Source organism: Aquarana catesbeiana, linkage group LG03, assembly GCF_042186555.1.
Source record: "Aquarana catesbeiana isolate 2022-GZ linkage group LG03, ASM4218655v1, whole genome shotgun sequence".
In the NCBI taxonomy this organism is placed as follows: domain Eukaryota; kingdom Metazoa; phylum Chordata; class Amphibia; order Anura; family Ranidae; genus Aquarana; species Aquarana catesbeiana.
In genome coordinates this window covers 705471749-705496032 of record NC_133326.1, presented here as the reverse complement: position 1 = coordinate 705496032, position 24284 = coordinate 705471749, and the positions used below count along the sequence as shown (strand labels likewise).

Genomic DNA, 24284 nt, shown 5'->3' with positions numbered 1-24284 from the left:
AGTAGCTTAATTGCATACTGTGCAAGGTCTGGCCAGTGATCCATCCTCAAGACCCAGTAACCCAGAGAATTTTCAGTGGGAAAGGTTTCCAAGTCAGATCTTGCCCCTATGTATTCCTGCACCATGTAAAACAGATGCTGGCGATGGTTGCTGAAACTGATCATACATTGGGGCTGCGGACTAAAAAATTGTCTGAAAGCATCGGTCAGAGGGCCACCTTCTCCACCGCTCCTTCTTTGACTGACCGAAGCCTCAGCAACACATTGTCCAGAAACAGGAGTTTGTAACCTCCCAGTCTCTGGGAACGCGTTGCACAGACCTTTCTGCAAGGCCTCCCAAAGATGTTTCATCCTCTGCTCCCTCTGCGACGGCAAGATAAGGTCCGCAACCTTACCCTTGTAATGTGGATCAAGAAGGGTTGCCAGCCAGTATTGTTACTTCTCCTTGATATCACGAATACGAGGATCCTTCTGCAGGCTTTGCAGGATCAGGGAGGCCATGCAGCATAGGTTTGCTGAGGCATTCGGTCCGGAGTCCTCTGGGTCACTAAGGACGACATGATCCGCAGCCACCTCCTCCCAGCCATGTACAAGTCCTTGTGTTTCTTGGGACTGTAAATGATCCCTTAAAGACTGCTGCTGATGCTGAGTGCCAAGCTCCACCTCCATACTGACACAATCCTCCTCCTCCTCGTCCTCTTCCTGTGTGATCGGCAGGCACGCAGGAACACTGTCTGGATAAAGGGGGCCTTGAGCACTAAGGAAATCCTCCTCTTCCTGCCTCTGTTCTGCCTCAAGTGCCCTGTCCATTATTCCATGCAGCGTGTGCTCCAATAGGTGGACAAGTCACTGATACATGCACTGTCACTGCTCACCATCCTCGTGGCCTCCTCAAATGGTGACAGGACAGTGCATGCACCCCTGATCATGGCCCACTGGTGTGGGGAAAAAAAAACAAGTTCCCCTGACCCTGTCCTGGTGCCATAGTCGAACAGGTACTCATTGATGACCCTCTGCTGCGTGTGCAGCCGCTGCAGCATGGCCAACGTTGAGTTCCACCTGGTGGGCATGTCACAGATTAGGTGGTTTTTGGGCAGGTTAAATTCCTTTTGAAGGTCTGCCAGCCAAACACTGGCTTAATATGACCGGCGAAAATGCACACAGACTTTTCTGGCCTGCCTCAGGACATCCTGTAAGCCCGGGTACCTGCCCAAGAACTGCTGCACCACCAAGTTAAGGACGTGAGCCAAACAGGGCACATGGGTCATTTGTCCCTGTCGGAGGGCGGAGAGGAGGTTGGTGCCATTGTCGAAAACCACCATTCCTGCCTTAAGTTGGCGTGGCGTCAACCACCTCTGAACCTTCCCCTGCAGAGCTGACAGAACCTCTGCCCCAGTGTGGCTCCTGTCCCCCAAGCACCGCATGGCATCTTTTGGCCTGCGTACTTGCATAGCCCCTTGAATGCCTACGGAGCACCGCTGCTTCCAAGGACAAAGCACAGGAAGAGGCCATGGAGGAAGAAGAAGAGGAGGGGGTGGAGGAGAGAGGTGTGTGAGAATCATTAGTAGTGGCATTTTGGAGGCGTGGTGGTGGAACAACCTCCAACACTACTGCACCTTGTCCTGCATCCTTCCCAGCTGCCAGCAGAGTCACCCAATGCGCGGTGAAACTGAGGTAACGTCCCTGTCCATGCCTGCTGGACCATGAGTCAGCAGTAATATGCACCTTACCGCTGACCACCCTGTCCAGTGAGGCATGGACATTGCCTTCCACAAAAAGTGGCGTTTGGGTACCTGTCACCGAGGAACCGCACATTCCACAAACTCACGGAAGGGAGCAGAGTCTACCAACTGAAAAGATAGCAGTTGAAGTGCTAGCAATTTTGCCAAGCTAGCATTCAACCGCTGGGCATGTGGATGGCTGGGAGCGAACTTCTTTCTACGGTGCAGCAGCTGAGGCAGGGAAATTTGCCTGGTACAATCTGATGTCGGTGTACCGAAAGCATATTGCCCACAAGTACTTGAATGTGACACACCTAATTCTACACCTTCATTCCTCTCAGTGCAGGTCTCAGAGAGGACTGAAGGTATAGTGGGGTTGGAGATCTCAGCTGATGAGGAGCAAGGAGAGGTCCTCTTTGTTCTTTGGTGTGGGTCTTTTAGGTACGCTTGCCAATGAACTGCATGGCAGGTCAACATATGTCTGGTCAAGCATGTGGTGCCCAAGCGGGAGATGTTTTGGCCACGCGAGATACGCTTGAGACATATGTTCTAAATAGCAGTGGTGCGATCTGATACACTCCTCTCAAAAAAGGCCCACACCAAAGAACTTTTGGAATAATGCGCAGAGACAGCAGCGCCCCGCACATGCGGAGCTTTGCGGTGTGATGCAGTCAGTGTGCTGCCCTTAGGCTGGCCCCTGAAGGGCATCCTGCCTCGTTGGTGATGTGCCTCCTCCTCCTCCTCCCTTCTCCTATCAGGCACCCACGTTGAGTCAGTAACGTCATCATCCCCTCCCTCCTCATCACTGGAGCAAACCTGGCAGTATGCTGCAGCAGAGGGAGCATGACTGCCAGATTGCTGTCCTTTTTGGGCACCCCCTCTGTCTGTGCTCATGTTACTGCCTTCATCTAGTTCAGTATCATCATCAGAGCCTTCTAAACGGTGTGCATCCTCCTGGAGCATGTACCCAACACTGTTGTCAAACAGTTCGAGGGACTCCCCCAGGAGGACATGGTGGGGCTAGGGAAGGAGTCACTGTTGCCATTGAGCCGAGGGAAGAGGCCACTTTGGCAGCTGCTTTGCGAGACAAAGTACCCTGTGTATGGGTGAGAGAGAATGAGGAGGATAAGGACGGCTTGGTCATCCACTCGACCAAGTCTTCAGCATGTTGCGGCTCAACACGGCCAGCTGCCGAAAAAAAGGCCAAGCGTGTCCCACGGCCACATGCTGATGAGGATGCACCGTGTCCACGACCAGCACTGTTGCCTCTAGACACAGAGCCTGCTTGCCCTCTTTTATTGGCATGTGACTGTCTGCCTCTCCTTGTTGGCCTTCCAGACATACTAATGGCCTACAGTGAGATGTAGCTGCATTAAGCTGGGATATATACAATATATATATATATATATATATATATATATATATATATATATATATATATATATATATATACTGATACTCAGCTAGCAAAATCAACTGCCTGCCTGTAGTATGAGAACACCACCAATCTTCCGCAGGTAGCTTTAGCTGAACACTGTGCAGAGGTCGCACTACACTAACTTGTAGCTTTAGCTGAACACTGTGCAGAGGACGCACTACACCAACGTTAAAATAATGTAGCTGCCTGCAGTAGTGATATGATCAGGAAAACACCACCAACCTTCTACAGGTAGCTTTAGCTGAACACTGTGCAGAGGATGCACTACACTAATGTTAAAATAATGTAGCTGCCTACGGTAGTGATAGGATCAGGAAAACACCACCAACCTTCTACAGGTAGCTTTAGCTGAACACTGTGCAGAGGTCGCACTACAATAACGTGTAAATAATGTAGCTGCCTGCGGTAGTGATAGGATCAGGAAAACACCACCAACCTTCTACAGATAGTGTAGTGCGTCCTCTGCACATTGTTCAGCTAAAGCTACAAGTTAGTGTAGTGCGACCTCTGCACAGTGTTCAGCTAAAGCTATAAGTTAGTGTAGTGCGTCCTCTGCACAGTGTTCAGCTAAAGCTATAAGTTAGTTTAGTGCACAGTGTTCAGCTAAAGCTACAAGTTAGTGTAGTGCGACCTCTGCACAGTGTTCAGCTAAAGCTACCTGTAGAAGGTTGGTGGTGTTTTCCTGATCCTATCACTACCGTAGGCAGCTACATTATTTACACGTTAGTGTAGTGCGACCTCTGCACAGTGTTCAGCTAAAGCAACCTGTAGAAGGTTGGTGGTGTTTTCCTGATCCTATCACTACCGCAGGCAGCTACATTATTTACACGTTAGTGTAGTGCGACCTCTGCACAGTGTTCAGCTAAAGCTACCTGTAGAAGGTTGGTGGTGTTTTCCTGATCCTATCACTACCGCAGGCAGCTACATTACTACAACGTTAGTGTAGTGTGTCCTCTGCACAGTGTTCAGCTAAAGCTAACGTTAAAGTAATGTAGCTGCCTACGGTAGTGATAGGATCAGAAAAACACCACCAACCTTCTACAGGTAGCTTTAGCTGAACACTGTGCAGAGGTCGCACTACACTAACATGTAAATAATGTAGCTGCCTGCGGTAGTGATAGGATCAGGAAAACACCACCAACCTTCTACAGATAGCTTTAGCTGAACACTGTGCAGAGGTCGCACTACACTAACTTGTAGCTTTAGCTGAACACTGTGCACTACACTAACTTGTAGCTTTAGCTGAACACTGTGCAGAGGTCGCACTACACTAACATGTAGCTTTAGCTGAACACTGTGCACTACACTAACTTGTAGCTTTAGCTGAACCCTGCGCAGAGGTCGCATTACACTTACTTGTAGCTTTAGCTGAACACTGTGCACTACACTAACTTGTAGCTTTAGCTGAACACTGTGCAGAGGACACACTACACTAACTTGTAGCTTTAGCTGAACACTGTGCAGAGATCGCACTACACTAACTTGTAGCTTTAGCTGAACACTGTGCACTACACTAACTTGTAGCTTTAGCTGAACACTGTGCAGAGGACGCACTACACTAACATGTAGCTTTAGCTGAACACTGTGCACTACACTAACTTGTAGCTTTAGCTGAACACTGCGCAGAGGTTGCACTACATTAACTTGTAGCTTTAGCTGAACACTGTGCACTACACTAACTTGTAGCTTTAGCTGAACACTGTGCAGAGGACGCACTACACTAACTTGTAGCTTTAGCTGAACACTGTGCAGAGGACGCACTACACTAACTTGTAGCTTTAGCTGAACACTGTGCAGAGGTCGCACTACACTAACTTGTAGCTTTAGCTGAACACTGTGCACTACACTAACTTGTAGCTTTAGCTGAACACTGTGCAGAGGTCGCACTACACTAACATGTAGCTTTAGCTGAACACTGTGCACTACACTAACTTGTAGCTTTAGCTGAACACTGTGCAGAGGACGCACTACACTAACTGTAAATAGTGTAGCTGCCTGACTGTGGTACTAATAGGATCAGAAGAACACCAGCAATTTTCTTCACGTAGCTGCACTGTAACAACACCTGCCTGCCTGTCAGTAGGAAGATAATAACAGGAATGGATCTAGCTAAACTGAATACAGTGTGTGTATATATATATATATATATATATATATATATATATATATATATATATATACACACATACAACACCTGGGATGCATATATTTACACAATACACTGTAAGTGCAGCTAACCGACTGACTGTCCTGCCTAATCTATCTAACTTAAATCAAATGACACTGTCTCTCTGTCTCTGTCTCTCAACGCCAGAACACACTACACAGGGCCGCCGTGCAGGTGGCCTTATATAGTGTGGGGCGTGTACTAAACCCCCTGAGCCATAATTGGCCAAAGCCACCCTGGCTTTGGACAATTACAGCTCTCTCTACAGATGGCGCTGTGATTGGCCAAGCATGTGGGTCATAGTGCATGCTTGGCCAATCATCAGCCAGCAATGCACTGTGATGCCGCAGTGAATTATGGGCCGTGATGCGCCACACGAATTTGGCGCAAAGGGACCATATCGTTCGCAATTCAGCGAACGTTCAAACAGCCGATGTTCAAGTCGAACATGGGTTCGACTCGAAACACGAAGCTCATCCTAGTGGCCGCATATGATTGGCACAAGTGGCTGCATATGATGGGGCACAAGTGGCTGCATATGATGGGCACAAGTGGCTGCATATGATGAGCACAAGTGGTTGCATTTACTGGGCAGAAGTGGCTGCATTTGATGGGCACAAGTGGCTGCATTTAACAGGCACAAGTGGCTGCATTTAACAGGCACAGTGGCTACATTTGATGGGCACAGTGGCTGCATTTGATGGGCACAATGGCTGCATTTGATGGGCACAGTGAGGATGCAATTGATATGGGGGTTCAGTATTTTTCAGTGGGCACAAGTGGCTCATTTGATGGGCACAAGTGGCTGCATTTAACAGGCACAAGTGGCTGCAAATGACGGGCACAGTGGCTACATTTGATGGGCACAGTGGCTGTGTTTGATGGGCACAATGGCTGAATTTGAAGGGCACAGTGAGGATGCAATTGATATGGGGGTTCAGTATTTTTCAGTGGGCACAAGTGGCTCATTTGATGGGCACAAGTGGCTGCATTTAACAGGCACAAGTGGCTGCAAATGACGGGCACAATGGCTACATTTGCTGGGCACAGTGGCTGTGTTTGATGGGCACAATGGCTGCATTTGAAGGGCACAGTGAGGATGCAATTGATATGGGGGTTCAGTATTTTTCAGTTTGTTTGCGCCCCCCCCAAAAAATTTTAAGCACCAGCCGCCACTGAATATAAGGCATAGCAGCTGCCAGTCTTGCAAACAGGGAGCCACGGGAAAGGAGCCCCATTATTTAAAAAATGCACATGCTGTTTCTCAGAAACTACAGAGACAACAAGAAGATGGACTACATATTCTAGAAAGGTAGGATAGCAGCAATAAAAATATGCAAAGAAGTTGATGCCCGGGGTTCAGCTTTAAGCGTAATTTTTTCTGGTGCCCTTTAAAATCCCTGCCACCGTTCAGACTTTTTTCTATATACTGTACGTATAGAATGCAGAGTTCAAGATTGTGCTATATACAAAGTGCAGATTTTAGGAGTGTCCTATGTAAAAAATTCATGGTTCAGGAGTGTGCTAGGTACAAAGTGCAGAATTCGAGAGTGTCCTAAATACAATGTTCAGGGTTCAAGAGTGCTCTATGTGCATAATGACATTTTCAGGAGTACTCTACATACAGAGAGCAGGGTTTAAGAGTGTGTTATGCAAAGAGTGCAGATTTCAGGAGTGTGCTATATACAGAATGCAATTTTCAGAAGTTTGCAACATATAGAGTGCAGTGTTTAGGAGAGTGCTATGTACAGAGTGCAGAGTTCAGGAGTACACTACCCAAAAAGTGCAGGGTTCCGGAGTTTCCTACACACAGATTTCAGGTTTCAGGAGTGCGCTATGGGCAGAGTTAAGGATGTAGAGTGTGCACAGTTAAGGAGCGTTAAAGAGTGTGCTACACAGAGTGAGCACAGTAAAGAGAGCACTATGTACAGAAGTAAGGAGTGTAGGACATACAGTGTGCAGGGTTCAAGAGCGTGCCATGTACAGAATACAGAGTTTAGAGATTTGCCATGTACAGTGTGCAGTGTTCAGAAGTGTGCTATGTACACAGTGCAGGGTTCAGGAGAGTGCTATGTATAGAGTGAAGCATTCAGGAGTGTGCTATGTATATAGTTCGGGGTTCAGAAGTGTGCTATGTATATAGTTCAGGGTTTAGGAGTGCTTTATGTACAGAGTGCAGAGTTCAAAAGAATGCTATGTACAGAGTGCAGAGATCATGAATGTGCTATGTACAGCGTGCAGTGTTCTGGAGTTTGCAACGTACAGAGTGCAATGTTCTGGAGTTGCCACGTACAGAGTGCAATGTTCTGGAGTTTGCCACGTACAGAGTGCAATGTTCTGGAGTTTGCCACGTACAGAGTGCAATGTTCTGGAGTTTGCCACGTACAGAGTGCAATGTTCTGGAGTTTGCCACGTACAGAGTGCAGGGTTCTAGAGTTTGCCACATAGAGAATGCAGGGTTCTAGAGTTTGCCACATAGAGAGTGCAGGGTTCTGGAGTTTGCCACATAGAGAGTGCAGGGTTCTGGAGTTTGCCACATAGATAACAACATAACCCCAAATTCTTACATTTCTATTGCTTTTGTATAACAAATATTAGGCTCGGTTCACACTACCGCGACTTGGGATCCGACTTGTCAGACCTCAAGTCGCCCCAACTTGCTTGACATCAGAAATTGCATTCAAGGTAATGAGAGCCGTCTTAATGTACGCTACTGAAGTCGCTCTGACTTCAGAAAAGGTTCTTGTACTACTTCAAGGCGACTTCTAGGCGACTTGTACCCATAGATTTCAATGGAAGTCGCCTACAAGTCGGATCGTGGTCTATAGTGAAGTGACTTAACAGGAAGAAGAAAAGATTTTACCCAGGTACTCCCCACTGCAGGCAGCCCCGTCCTTCCCACAGAGTACTTCCTGGATTATCTCTGTGTATACTAGTGAACAACCTGTATACACAATGTCGACCAGAGTCCACAGGGAAGTCCATCACAGAGAGCCAGTTGACAATGAGTCCTTAATAAGACTCGTGAAGCAGCGTCCCTGTATCTATGACAAGACTGATCTGAACTACAAAGATCAATATAAGAGGGATAGTGCCTGGCTGGAGATCTGTTGACTGACTATGGAGAATTTGGACACATTGATGACGACCGAACGTAGTGACAAATGTAAGTTTAACCTTTTATTTAATTTATGTCTGTTATCCATGTGTTGTGCAATTCAGGCACTGGCATAGTTGACTAGGCATGATGGGAATTGTAGTTCTGGAACAACTGGAGGACCAGAGTAAAGCCCCTTTCACACTGGGGCGGTTTGCAGGTGCTATTGCGCTAAAAATAGCGCCTGCAAACCGAGCTGAAACTGCCGCTGCTGTGTCTCCAGTGTGAAAGCCTGAGGACTTTCACACTAGAGGGCTTTCACACTGGAGTGGTGCGCTGGCAGGAGCAAAAAAAACCTCCTGCAAACAGCATCTTTGGAGCGCTCCTACATCGCTCCTGCCCATTGAAATCATTGGGGCAGCGCGGCTATACCGCCGGCATAGCGCCGCTGTAGCGGTCCTTTGCGGGCAGTTTTAACCCATTTTCAGCCGCTAGCGGGGGTTAAAACAGCCCTGCTAGTGGCCGAATACTGCCACTAAAATGAGGGTAAAGCGCCGCTAAAAATAGCGCCGTTTTACCGCCGGCGGCCCCACCGCCCCGTGTGTGAAAGGGGCCTATGGAAACCCTGGTGCAGTCTTTCACTGATGTATACTTCTATTGTTAATAAATGTAGATAATGAATGATCAATATCAGCCAAAATAATGATTGCTTTATTATCACAGTTTATGTAAAATGTAACCAAAAAATAGTATTTAAAACATTAACGACAGTATAACATAGCATGACAAAATTAGAAACTCAATAAACTGCAGGCTCTACAACTTTACAGATAAAGCAACAGCAGCAAAATATATATTTAAGGAAGCAATCAATGCAGTTAGGAAATGGCGTCCATTTGCCATTCTAATTCACCAGCCGGTGAAAGGAAGTACAAAGCAAATTGCTCTTGAACAGTGGCACCATCGCGGGATCCCCTTGTAGCAATGAGGTGTGCACTTTCCATGTCATGCATAAGGGAATCCTCGAAACGGTACCCGTCACGTATCCGGACATAATTGTGCAGCACGCAAGCTACTTTAACAGCAGTAACTGCATTTTCAATGTTTAATGCAATAGGCGTATGTAACAAACATCATTTATTGGCAAGAATTCCAAAACTGCATTCAACCTTTCTTAGGAGTAGTCATGTTCCCATTGGACTAAGGCCTTGTTAGGTGTTCTCCCAATGCAAAAGCCTCATCTCCGATGAACACATAGGGTAATGGGGGTTCAGTTGTGCCAGGAAGAGGACAGTTCTCAGGAATATCTAACCGATTATCCCGTAGCCTTTCACCAAAGGAGGAATCAGCAAAAATCCGTGATTTGCAGCTACTACCGTAGGATCCTATGTCTATATAGGTGAAGCAGTAGTTTGCATCGGCCAAGGCAAGCAGTACAAAAGAGCAATATTTTTTGTACCGTAATTGAAGTACATACTTCCGCTACCAACAGGCTTTATAACACGCACATGCTTCCCATCTATAGCTCCAATGCAATTGGGGAAATTGCATCGACTCCAAAATAGTTTTGCAATATCCCACCAATTCTCTGGTGTAGGCCTCTTCATAACTATGGTGTTAAGCACATCCCATAAGATTTGGCAGGTTTCTTTGATGATGTAGCTGATTGTCGACCTGCCCACCATGAACTCATATTGTAGGCTAGTTAGGGAATGACCGGTTGCCAGGTATGTGAAAAACAAAATACATAATTCATTATGTTTCTATTTATGTTTTGCAGTATCCATATTACAAAATAGATGGAAGGGATTGAGCGACTGCTTCAAGCGGTACCTCCGAAAAATTAATGATGCCAGGAGTGGATCTGCAACAAAAAGGGTGGTACCCTGCGTACACGCAGACGAACTGGAGTTTCTGAGGCCTTTCATGGATCTGAGAGAGTGAGATAACATCTTTCATATTTGTAAAGTGATACTATACAATTCTATAAAGAAGGGGGTGCCTTAACTGTGCCTTAACTGTATTATATGTTTAATGCAGTCCAGTTGGGAAGTGCGTGATGAAGGGCAGGAGGAATCTCAAGAAGCTGCAACTCAAGAAGCAGCATCCCAAGAAGCATGAGGGTCGCTGTCGCTGGATCATTCTCTACTGGAATATTCTGAAGCAGCACAGGAGAGCAACCAAGGAGAGGCTTCATCAAATATACAGCAGCCGGCTCAGCCTATCCAACTCAGTAGTAGCAGACCACCAAGGGGAAGGCACAGTCATAATATGGACAGATTTACGGACCTTGTAGAACGAATGAACCAAAAATGAGAAGATCTACAGTCAGAAGATCATGGCTTTAGTCTAATGTTCACAGGAATGCTTCAAAAAGTTCCCCAGGAGAGCAAGCATGATATCAAGAAGGCAGTGATGAACCTCCTTGAAGCCAGTATGTGCAATGAGCCATCAATTCCCAACTCACCCATGTTTGGACCACCACCACCATCTGGTCCCTACTATACATACCCTAACCCTCCACCACCCAGAACCCACCCCTACTATCCCCCTCACTTCCGTCCATACTCTGATAAGTATGACAATGCCATGAATCCCGCCCATCCACCAATCCCCTATCCGTCTTCTTCCCCAATTCCATCAACAATTGGCGCACCAGGGTACCAACCATTCAGTCAGCATTCCAACAATTTCCCACCAACACCCTCCCCAAGGCCTTCCACCAGCTCTGCAACCTCCGGCTACGAACCAGTTTACGAACAATTGTAAATTTAAAAAAAAAGTTTCTGTTTTAGATATGTATATTAGATATTATTATTATTATTATTATTATTATTCACGATTTATATAGCGCCAACAGTTTACGCAGCGCTTTACAATGTATAAGGGGGACAACACAATTACAGTACAGTTCAATACAAAAGGTACAGGAGGGCCCTGCTCGTAGAGCTTACATTCTAAAGAGAGGGGGTGGTGGTACAAAAGGTAATAGCTGCAGAGAATGATTTGATGGGGGTGGCTCGGGGACAGTTGTTAGGTGGGTGTGGGATAGGCTTCCCTGAATAAATGAGTTTTCAGGGATCTCCTAAAGGTGGACAGGGTATCGGCTGATCGGTCATACTGGGACAGGGAGTTCCAAAGGATGGGAGAGTCTCTGGAGAAGTCCTGAAGGTGAGCATGGGAGGAGGTAACAAGGGAGCTAGAGAGCAGGAGGTCCTGGGAGGAGCAGAGGGGTCGATTTGGGCGATATCTGCAGATAAGGTTGGTGATGTAGATGGGGGCAATGTTGTGAATTGCCTTGTAGGTTATTGTTAGCATTTAGAATTTTACGCAGTGGGGTAAGGGAAGCCAGTGAAGGCATTGGCAGAGAGGAGCAGCAGTCATGGATTGGTTAGTGAGGTGTATTAGTCTAGCAGCAAAATTTATAATAGACTGAAGGGGGGATAGCCTGCTAAAGGGTAGGCCATTAAGGAGAGAGTTGCAGTAGTCAAGGCGGGAAATAATCAAGGAGTGAATAAGTTGTTTTGTAGTGTCATTAGTCAGGAAGGGTCGTATTCTGGAAATTTTTTTGCGGAGGTTAAGGTGGCAGGATTTAGCCAGTGATTGGATGTGGGGGCTGAAGGAGAGGTCAGAGTCAAGGATTACACCCAGCACCCTGGCATGTGTGGAGGGACCAATGGTTGTGTTGTTGATATTAATGGTGAAGTCACAGGGGGGACCGTGAAGGAGGAAATTATATATATATATATATATATATATATATATATATATATATATATACACACACACACTATAATAATAAAATTTTTGTTATTCAAAAATTAATGGATGTTGTGTGCTAAATTTTGCAATATTTATTCAACGGTATGTTTTTTTTTGAATAATCATACTTACCTAGGTGGATGTAGCATCGCACCGATGCTGCATCTGCCCACTGCCGCATCTTCACACAGAACCGAGTCAACAAACATTGTCGATGGCTCGGTTCTCTACCCTCCACGAGCTGAGAGCTTCTGACTGTCAGCCAGCTGCTCTGCTCCTCCACGCTCATTGGAGCGCTGAGATGTGGAGGGGCGGAGAGCAGCTTGCTGAGTGGCTGGCACTGCTATCAGTCCAGGCAGCTGGTGGATAAAGAACTTTGGAAGTGAGGATGATGCGCTGCCTCAACTGATCTTGGGGACGTCTGCACAAAGCGGACTTCTGATCACTCTCCACTGAAGGAGGCGCAGGAGTGCAAAAAAATTGCACTCATGTGACCCGTTGGAGAAGCCCAGACAAATGAGCTCAGACTGGACTTTACTATAATGTTGCAAATATAATACTAATGTGCATCAAAAAATAGATAGTTTACCTTAGTGTAATAATCAGTATTTCAGTAGGTAAGATACTCCTCCTATATGATTCTGTCGCTCCAGATGAATGTAAACCAGACGAAGCAATTCATCGAAACTGTAAAATTAATAAAAAAGCTAATTTACTATATTGAAAATAAGAAATATCAGCCATTTGTAGCTACACGTACACATTACCACTTTAAGCCTACCATATGCAAATATGAGGCCTCTAATTGAAGGGGTTCTGCTGGGGTGATGCATGCAAGTTCAACCAACCACCCCAGTGACATTGATTAGAGTGGATGGTCGGCATTAGGTAGATAACAACCAATTCAGCTAAATAGCAACATTCGCCATTTTATTCTCTAGGGTCAATGATACAAAATATATATCTAAAATTTGGGGCTGAAAAAGACTTTATATAGCAAAAGATACTTATTAAAAAAAAATATATATGAAAAATAGGCTAGTTCATATGTGTAGATCCACATATAGCATATGTACTTGCCTTGCGATCCACATCTGGGTATAGTTGAAAAACTTGTCCTCAAAAACATGCAAATTCTCATACATGGCCCAGAACTGGCCTCTGCTATCTCTATTAGCAATAATAGGATGGATCCAGTAGCGATGTCTTCTTCTCATCCTCATCCTTCGCTTCCTCTCTTCCTCTTCTTCTTCCATCAATACTGCCACACCAGCTGTTACGACAACTGTCATTAAATAAATTAAATAACACAAAGTGAACATTGTGGTCACAGAACACAGGGAACAGGGAACCAGGAAGAGAACAGGAACAAGAATGATGTCACAAGAGCTGATTAGCTCTGGTTGGCCACAGGCAAAGTCGCCTGTCCTGGAGGCGACTTTAAGTCACTCAAAGTTGCGCTGAAGTCGCCTCCAAGTCACCTTGCTAAGTCGCGCTGTAAGTCGTGTTGCCCCCGTGTGAACTGAGCCTTAATGTATAAACTCTTAACAAGCCTGCTTGAAGCTATGAAAGTGTTACCAACACGCTAAAGACTAGAGTGGCTGTGCACATCCCCCACACCGTAGTCTGTTGTCATAGGAAAGTTCAGGACAGGGAGGGTTCTGTGTGTGACACTGGGAGAATGCTGTCCCTTGTAATCATAGAAGCCAGGCTTCTGAACAACTAACAAAGGGCCAGCGCTGGAGGTGGCAGAGCTTTTTTTTGCCATATTCCGATAGAAAAAAGCCCTGTATATATATAGCTATATAGAGGAAGAAGGGCTCTGGTTCATAGTGATTGTTGGGTTTTTTTTGTTTGTTTTTTCTAAATTTTACCTTATATGAGCTATTCATTTTTTATTTTTTAACCACAGTTCTGCTTTAAGAAAAGTTAAATGTATCAAGTTTATTTACTGTATTAATACTAATACTGGGTGTTTACCTTCCAGATTTTCATTACGAAATCTTGTGTATTTTAAGACATTGGAGTGTTGCCATACTTGTCCCATCGATCTATACTGTTGTGTTCCTCGTGGCTCTTCCTCTCAATATCATGGTGGTCATCATGTTTCTGATGAAGATGAAGGTCAGGAAGCCAGCAATGGTCTACATACTGAACCTCACCATAGCAGATCTCCTCCTTGTTTGCGTCCTTCCTTTTTATATTGTCTACAGATTCTTGGGAAATAACTGGATCTTTGGAGAACGAATGTGTCGCTTTGTCACAGCAGCATTTTACTGTAACATGTACTGCTCCATCCTGCTCATGACAAGTATCAGCGTGGACCGTTTCCTGGCCATCGTCTACCCGGTGCGGTCTCTTCCCTGGCGTACAGTGACCCGAGCCTGGCTGGTGTGTGGTGTCATCTGGGTCATCTCATTGGCCAGCACTGTGCCTCTTCTCATAATAAAACAAGCCTGGTATAAAGGCAGAGACATAACAATGTGTCATGAAGATCAGCATTTAGGGACTTATTTCACTTTTAATTATGTTTACTTCCCCACTGTGTTCTCACTTTTTAATTTCTTACCGTTATTCATTTTAACTTTCTGTTACATCGGAATCATCCGCAGTCTCAGCAGATCAACATTCGATCGCACACATAAAAGATCACGAGCTATCCGTCTATCTGTGATTGTACTGAGTGTCTTTGTCTTTTGTTTTGGCCCAACCAATGTCATCTATTTAATTTACTACAAGCAGTTTCCTAATAATGATGATCTCTATGTGTATATTCCCTACATCATCTTTTCCAGTATCAGTAGTATAAACTGTTGTCTGGATCCTCTTATCTATTATTTTGCATCCTCCCAGTGTCAGAGATACGTCTACAGCTTGATGTGGTGGAAGAAAAATGATCGCCCTCCAGTACACATAGAGCTGTCACCCTTGAGGACTCATTGTGCTCAGCTCACTAAGAGTGAATGATTTATTTTAACCCCTTTCTGCCCAGCCCTGGGATCTCTTTAACTGGGTCTATACACCCAGAAAGAACTGCCCAATTACGTGACCACTGTCATTGGCTGTCACAGTGGTCACATGATCAGAAGCTCATCCCTCCAGCTTCCGATCATTGCTAGAGACTGTGAGCTGTCTATGACAGCTCCATCGCTGTGGAAAGAGGGCACAGTGAGTTTAAGGGGCACTGATAAGGCAGTACAGCCAGCCCTCCTGTACTGGGCCTGGGCCCCATCAGTTCAAAAGGGGGGACCAGGCACCTGCTGAGCAGGAGGGCCGGCTGTACTGTCTTATTGCAGACACTGATCCCCTTCTGCCTCCCCCTGAAGCACTGGCAGATTCTCCTCCACTCCCTCCCTCAAGCTGGGATTGGTTCTAGCACATGTGCCCCCTCCATCTGTTGTCTGGGACCCCCTGTGTGCCCCTTTCCCCACACAGTGGTGCCGGCTCCCCTCCTTTCCCACCGGCAGATGCTGTGGGCACACAGGGAGATTTTTCAGAATGGAGAGTAGGGGAAGGGGCTTGTAAATATTTTTTTTACTGGCCCCTTCCTTTCCTGAATGAACACAGTGAGTGATCAATACCAATCACTCCTGTGTCCATTCATCACTGAAGCATAGTAAACTATGCTTACTATGCTTCAGTTTGTGAATGAGCAGGAAGCCTCACAGCGCTTCCTATTCATGCGACTGTACAGTCACTTCCACGTCACATTTATGTGCCACTTTGTGTTGGTCTATCACATAAAATCCCAATAAAATACATTTATGTTTTTGGTTGTAACATGACAAAATGTGGAAGATTAAGGGTATGAATACTTTTTCAAGGCACTGTATTGTTATTTACATTTTTTGTTTGGTCTTTGTATTTTCTCAAAGTTTATTTTTTATTTTTTTGAGGGTGTGGGTGACTGACAGTATAGTGGACCTCTTTTTAAAGTTTAAGTATTACATAATGCATACAAACATGTAACTGGCTGGAAGCCTTATAAACGACATTATTTTGTCTAATGAAGTTTTGTCTTATAATCACCTTACATGTCTCCTTTCCTGTCGCATCATGGCAACATACACCTATGGGTTGTGGCTCCGCCCCCGCAACCTGATAGGACCGCGTAGCTATTAAAGTCTGAGAGAACCCCTGCCCCAGCATTCTCCTTTTTTTTTGACCGCATCTCTTTGCTACTCTACCCAGCTGTTCTACCCTGTCTCTCTCTTGCTATCTCCACGCCCAGGTAAGATCTATGGTGTTTTTTTCTTTGCTTGTTTACTATCTGCTATCCCATGCATGCTAAGCCACCTATATATTATAGGTTGATTCATCACCTTTCATGGAGACCGTTGCCCAGGTAGACCATCGCCAGCCTACTAGGTAAGAGGGGATGATGGGTAAGTATGAAGAGGAAGAAAAAAGAGAGCCCTCACTAATGCTGTTTAAATTGAACAGCCCCACCAGGTCTTCCAGATCGTCACATTCAAGACGAGGGGAGCCTTCAAGAAGGAGCCGCTCAAGCCACAGGCAGAGTCGCTCAGAGCACGGCAGAAGTCGCTCAAGTCGCAGAAGCCGCTCAAGTCGCAGGAGGAGCAGATCAAGTCGCAGGAGAAGCCGATCAAGATCAAGGCATAGTCGCTCCCACCACAAGAAATCCCCTGCGCGCAGGAAATCTCCTGTCACCCAGCCTTCCCGTCCACCCGGGAACTCCTGCTGGATTTGCGGTGCTACAGCACTTCCAGACAAACTAGCCTGTCGCACATGCTTCATTGAGGCAACTAAGGAAAGAGAAACAGAGGCAAGAGAACCAATCGAACCATCACCACAAGTCGCAGAGCCAGAGGCCAGCAGACCTATACAAAGTACCTCATCCACTGCCCCATCATCATCAAAGACGTCAGACCCTCTCTCTGACACTGATGATCTAGAGGCATCCACCGGCTTCGACTTCTCACTGATCGACCCATTTGTGAAGTCAGTAAAAGAGGCGATCGACTGGGTGGAAGAAAAAGAAACTCCTCAAAAAGTGAGGAAATACTTTCCAAATCTCAAAAAAAACCCAGAGAACTTCCCATTCATTGAGGAACTCGAGGATCTAATTAAGGATGAGTGGCAAAAGCCAGAGAAAAAAACTGGCCTCAGCAACAGATTATCAAAGCTCTATCCACTTAAAGAGCCTAACGTCAACCCACTAATATCTCCTCCAGTGGTCGACTCTTCTCTAATGCGCCTCGCCAGGCACGTAACACTTCCAATAGAGGATGCAGTCACATTCAAAGATGTCCTGGATAGAAAGATCGATCTGGATCTTAAGAGAACCTACCTCTCGGCAGGTGGCGCTTGCAGGCCAGCAATATCATTGGCTGCCGTCGGTAAGGCTATCTCAAGCTGGTCCACGATGGCCAAGAAGCTGGTATCAGAAGGAATGGAGCAGGAGAACGTTATCTCAGCCCTCCAAGAACTTAGTCTTGCAGGCGACTTTGTTGCAGAAGCCTTTGTGGATATAATTAAAACCACTTCAAGAGCAATGTTAAGCTCAGTAATGGCCAGAAGGGCGCTCTGGTTAAAACCCTGGTCGGCAGATCCCTCCTCAAAATCCAATTGGTGTAAAATACCCTTTGATGGCGTAAACCTTTTTGGAGAAAAACTGGACTTGGCTATTTCTAAAGTCACGGGGGGAAAATCGGGACTCATCCCTTCAGATAGGAGGCCCAGACAGCAGAGACCACCAGTTTCTAGAAGAAATCTGCCAGATAAATACAGAGAGGCAAGATCCTACAGGCCCGGAAAAGAGTATAGGAGGAACTGGAAGAATCCCCAGTCATCATTCCTCAAGCTCCAAAAGTCTAAGACCCCTGCCACAGGGGAACAAAAGTCTTTTTGAAGGTGCGTCCGCCCAACCAGCTTTAGTGGGGGCCAGACTCATGAGTTTCAAGCAGGTCTGGGCGGATACAATAAAGGACCCATGGACGATAAACACTGTCCAGTTTGGGCACAAATGGAAATTCAAGACACGGGCTCCAAGAGACCAATTCTCTGTAACCAGATTACCAGCATCCCGGGAAAAAAGGATGCTACTGACAAAATAAGTCCAAGACCTGTTACAAAAGGAAGCCATAGTGGAAGTTCCAATATCCCAAAGGTCAATGGGATTCTACTCCCCGTTGTTTCTGGTGAAGAAGAAATCGGGGGATCTACGCCCTGTCTTAGATCTAAAGAATCTCAATCGCTCAATCTTAGTCGAGACATTCAAAATGGAGAGCCTCCAGTCAATTCTTCGGGCCATGAATATCGGGGATTGGATGCTTTCCGTCGATTTACAAGACGCCTATCTGCACGTCCCCATTCACATCTCATTCCAAAAGTTTCTCCGCTTTGCGGTAGGTCTCCATCATTTTCAATTCCGAAGTCTCCCGTTCGGGATCTCCACCGCTCCAAGGACATTCACAAAAATCTTACTGCCAGTAATAGCCTTACTAAGAACAAGGATTGAAAGTCCATCATTACCTGGACGACATCCTTTTGCTAGCAGACAATCAGGATTCCCTTCTACTGCATCGATCCATTCTGATTACCACCTTACAAAACTTCGGCTGGATCATAAACTGGGGGAAAAGCAATCTGCAGCCCACTCAGAGAATGATATTCCTGGGGGCGGAACTAGACACCCGTCTCAATACGGTGGAACTTCCGGGGGAAAAAATTCCCAGCCTCATTCAGAAGGCAAGAAAGTTATTAGCCTCTACCACACTACCAGCCCAGGAGTACCTCAGCATACTGGGGTCATTCTCAACAACCATCCCAATGGTACAATGGGCCCAATGGAACACCAGACCTCTGCAAGCATCACTGTTAAAACAATGGAACGGAGTATCATTGTCTCAGCCAATCATAGTCCAAAAAGAAATAAAACAATCACTCTGGTGGTGGACCAGATTGAACAATCTGAAGAGATGAAGGCATATAGTCCCTCTTCCTCAGGAAATAATCACTTCAGACGCCAGCCTGAAGGGCTGGGGGGCACACTACCGCCATCATGCAGTCCAGGGCCTTTGGACATTCAGAACACAGAACGTGGTTTCAAATATATTGGAGATGAAAGCAGCTTTCCAAGCTCTGTTAGCCTTCAGCCCCCTCCTCAGGGGGAAAGAGGTCCTGCTAAAATTGGACAACAGAGTGGCAGTTGCCTATATCAACAGGCAGGGGGGCACCAGGAGTCGCTCCATGATGCAGGAAGTCCGTCCAGTCTTCGAGTGGGCACAGCTGAACCTGTCGGGATTAACGGCAGCGTATGTCCCAGGAGTCCAAAATCAACTAGCCGACTCTCTAAGTCGGACCTTTGTATCAAACAACGAGTGGGCCTTAAGTCACCAAGCCTTTACCCTCATAACCCAAACCTGGGGAATACCGGATATAGACCTGGCGGCAACACCGGGCAACACGAAATGCCAGAGATATCTAGCCAGAATTCCTTTCCCATCGGCAGAAGGCACGGATTGCCTACAACACGACTGGAACTTCCGTTTGGGGTACATATTTCCGCCAACGCCACTCATTCCGAGATTCTTACTCAGACTCAAGAGGTCGAAAGCCACAGTGCTAGCAGTCCTCCCATTTTGGCCGAGATGACCATGGTTTACGACGCTCCTCCAATTGAGCACAGCAGAACCACTGACACTCCCAATGACAGCGGATATACTGTCGCAGGGGCAACTCCTTCACCCATTTCCGGAGAGGCTGCATCTAACAGCATGGAGATTGAAAGGACTAGGTTCTTAGTCCAAGGTTGCTCCCAGAAAGTGATAGACACTCTCCTCCAGGCCAGAAAATCCACGACCAATAAAACCTATAAAAGGGTCTGGGAGAGTTTTCTCTTAATCGCACAACAGCAATCCTGGAACCCGGCATCTCCATCAGTTGCTCAGATCCTCGAGTTTCTCCAGTTAGGTCTAGATAAAGGTCTTGGGTCTAGTACCCTGAAGGTACATGTATCAGCCCTATCCGCTATGACAGGAGTGAAATGGGCTCAAGAACCTCTCATCATCCAATTTCAGAAGGCTTGCCTAAAGTTGAGACCACCTAGGAAACCTTCCTTCCCGACATGGGATCTTTCAGTAGTGTTGGAAGCCTTATCCCATGAGCCATTTTTTCCGTTAGAGAATGTTTCCCTGTGGGACCTAACTCTCAAAGTCACTTTCCTAATAGCAATTACATCAGCTAAAAGGGTATTGGAAATTCAAGCCTTACAGGCTAAGGAACCATACTTGATGTTCTATCCAGACAAAGTAGTCTTAAAACCATCGGATCGCTTCATCCCGAAAGTGTCATCATCTTTCCACTTTAACCAAGAACTATGTCTCCCCACCCTCTCCACAGAACAGGGTGATCCACATCCGCTTGACATAAAGTCGAATATCCAGGCCTACCTCTTGGCAACCAGCAATTTGAGGAAGACAGAGGACCTACTGGTCATTCCTCATGGGTTCAGAAGAGGACAAGCAGCAACCTCTCGCACCATCGCAAAGCAGCCACTTGGTCTTCAAAAACCACCTTTATTTCTCATTATAAAGTGGACTCCGCTAGATTGTCCACGGTAGAATTTGGGAGAGCAATTATTCAGGCTAACTCCTCAATACCTTCTAAATAAAAAACTTATCTTTTGCTCATACCTACCCAGTTTGCGAGTTATTCCCCATAGGTGTATGCTGCCATGATGCGACAGGAAAACAGAAAATTGTATACTCACCTTTCCGTAATTTTCCTTTCCTGTCGCATCTCATGGCAGCATACAAATGCCCACCCATCTGAGGTGAGGTATATATACACGGAGAATGCTGGGGCAGGGGCTCTCTCAGACTTTAATAGCTACGCGGTCCTATCAGGTTGCGGGGGCGGAGCCACAACCCATAGGTGTATGCTGCCATGAGATGCGACAGGAAAGGAAAATTACGGAAAGGTGAGTATACAATTTTCCGTTTTCCCTGCTCTCCTCAATGCTCACCTCACTCTTAAGCCTCGTACACATCATCAGATTTTCCGATGGGAAATGTTCAATGACAGGCTCCAATGGACAATTGTTGTCGGATTTTCCGCAGACAAATGTTGGATCGCAGGCTTTAAAATTTTCCGCAGACAAATGTGTGTTGTCGGATTTTCCGATCGTGTGTACACAAGTCCGTCGGACAAAAGTCTGAAGTACAAACACGCATGCTCCGAAGCAAGGACGAGCCAGAAGCGGTTGGTCTTGTAAACTAGCGTTAGTAATGGAGAATTAACATTCGGGACGTGGCAAATTATAAAATCTCGAAATGCAGCGCACAATTCTCTTCTTCTTTAATGGGATAATAATGAAGCCGCTTTGCTGCTGATACTGATGGAGTTATGGCAAACGTATTTTAACCACTTCAGCCCCGGAAGATTTGGCTGCTGAATGACCAGGTAATTTTTTTGTGATTCGGCACTGCATCGCTTTAACTGACAATTGCGCGGTCATGCAATGTTGCACCCAAACAAAATTGACGTCCTTTTTTTCCCACAAATAGAGCTTTCTTTTGGTGGTATTTGATCGCCTCTGCGGTTTTTATTTTTTGTGCTATAAACAGAAAAAGAGCGACAATTTTGTAAAAAACACAATATTTTGTACTTTTTTGCTATAATTAATATACCTATTTTCTTTAAGAAAAGCTTATTTTTTTCTCAGTTTAGGCCGATATATATTCTTCTACATATTTTTGGTAAAAAAAAAAAAAAAAAATTGCAATAAGCGTATATTGATTGGTTTGCGCAAAAGTTATAGCGTCTACAAAATAGGGGATAGATTTATAGCATTTTTTTTTTTTTTTTTTACTAGTAATGGAGACGATCTGTGATTTTTATTGGGACTGCGGCATTATGGTTGACAAAGTAAATAATGATCAGCACAGCTTGATAATATATATAAAATAATAACAATAATCGATAAATAATGTGCAAAATCGCTAATTGCGATTATGCAAATTGCTAATGATGCTGTGCAAAATAACTGAAGCAACAGTAGCCCCATGTTCAATGTAGATGAATACTAAAGTGCCTATGTTGTAACTGTGCAAAACCGCATAATGATGCTGTGTAAAAATCGCTAAAAAACAACAATAAACAGTGCTGAACAAACCAATCTGAGTATGTGCACGTAGTGTTGTGCAAATGCAGTAGTGATTCTGGGTATTAATATACTAATGTAAACGCAGAGTATATATTAAAGTGATAATAGCCCTATGTTCAGTGTACATAAACATAGAATGACGATGTTGCAACTGTGCAAAAACGCATGATGCTGCTATGTAAAAATCACTGAGTATATGCTAATCAGATAAGTTGCAGCTAAATCCAAAGTGTGTAAATGCACTTAAATGGTATAAAGTAAATAATGATCAGCGCAGTTTAATGATATATATGGAATATTTAACAATAAGCGATAAATGGTGTACAAAATCGCTAATTGAGATTATGTAAATAAATAAATAATGATGCTGTTCAAAATAACTGAAGCAACAGTTGCCCTATGTTCAGTGTAGAAGAATGCTAAAGTGCTTATGTTGTAACTGAGCAAAAACACATAATGGTGCTGTGTAAAAATCGCTGAAAACAACAATAAACAGTGCTGAACAAACCAATAGCCCTATGTTTAGTGTACATAGACATTGAATGACTGTGTTGCAACTGTGCAAAAACGCATGATGGTGCTATGTAAAATCACTGAAAGCAACAATAAGCAGTGCTAAATAAAACAATCAGAGTGCGTGCGATAAGCGCTGTGCAAATGCAATAATGATCCTAAATATTAATGCCCTAATTCCAGTGCTCTTCAATACAGCCGCCAGTGTATCGCTCTTCAGTGTATTAATACCCAGAATCACTACTGCATTTGCACAACACTACGTGCACATACTCAGATTGGTTTGTTCAGCACTGTTTATTATTGTTTTTTAGCGATTTTTACACAGCATCATTATGCGGTTTTGCACAGTTACAACATAGGCACTTTAGTATTCATCTACATTGAACATGGGGCTACTGTTGCTTCAGTTATTTTGCACAGCATCATTAGCAATTTGCATAATCGCAATTAGCGATTTTGCACATCATTTATTACTTATTGATAATATTTTATATATATCATCAAGCTGTGCTGATCATTATTTACTTCATACCATTTAAGTGCATTGATACACTTTAGATCTAGCTGCAACTTATCAAATTAGCATATATTCACTTTGATAGCACATCGGACACTTTTGACACCATTTTGGGACCATTGGCATTTATACAGCGATCAATGCTATAAAAATGCACTGATTATTGTAAAAATGTCACTGGCAGGGAAGGGGTTAACACTAGGGGGCGATCAAGGGGTTAACTGCATTCCCTGGGAGGTGACTAACTGAAGGGGGAGGGGACTGACTAGAGGAAGTGACAGATTGTGGTTCCTAGCTAATAGGAACACAGGATCTGTCACTCCTCTCACAACAGAACATGGATTTGTGTGTTTATACATGCACTTCCGTGTTCTGTCCCTCGTGCCTGTGGCTGGTGGTTATAGCGACCGTCGGCCACGAGCAACAACACCCCCCACAGTGCGGCGCTGCGCACGTGTAGGCTATCCTGATCCCGCAAGCCAATGTATAGCTATGATGGTTCGTGCTGACCTGCTGCAGTAAAATGACAGAGGCTGGTTGGAAAGCGATTAAAAGGCTTTTTTTTTCTAGTGATATCAAGAATAATATTATTGGGCTTTTTTTTTGGGCAAGTTACCACAACACCATTATCCCGTAGTTTTAAAGATCAAAGATACAACTATGTTGGTGTCTCTTGTTAATTTTACATGTATTTTTTTAATGTAACTGCATACTCCCAAACTGTCATTTGAAGTAAAACACATAGCCGAGTATTATTCTACACAATTTTTTTATTGTGCATTAAAAAAAGAAAACAAATAAAATTAGACATGCTATCTGCCAATAGAACTTAAAGGGGTTGTAAAGTTATTTTTTTTTTTTTTTAAATAACAAACATATCATACTTACCTTCACTGTGCAGCTTGTTCTGCACAGAGTGGCCCCGAACCTGGTCTTCT

General features: G+C 45.0%; 1 protein-coding gene across 1 annotated transcript in view; it reads left to right on the top strand.

Moving 5' to 3' along the window:
* LOC141133614 (proteinase-activated receptor 1-like) overlaps positions 1 to 15612 on the top strand; it is a 90899-nt gene extending 75287 nt beyond the window's left edge. Inside the window, exon 3 of the mRNA XM_073623091.1 lies at positions 14172 to 15612. Within this exon, the coding sequence (XP_073479192.1) occupies positions 14172 to 15151 (980 nt within the window). The 3' untranslated portion in view covers positions 15152 to 15612. The remainder of the gene's footprint in view (positions 1 to 14171) is intronic.
* Positions 15613 to 24284: the final 8672 nt, after the last annotated feature.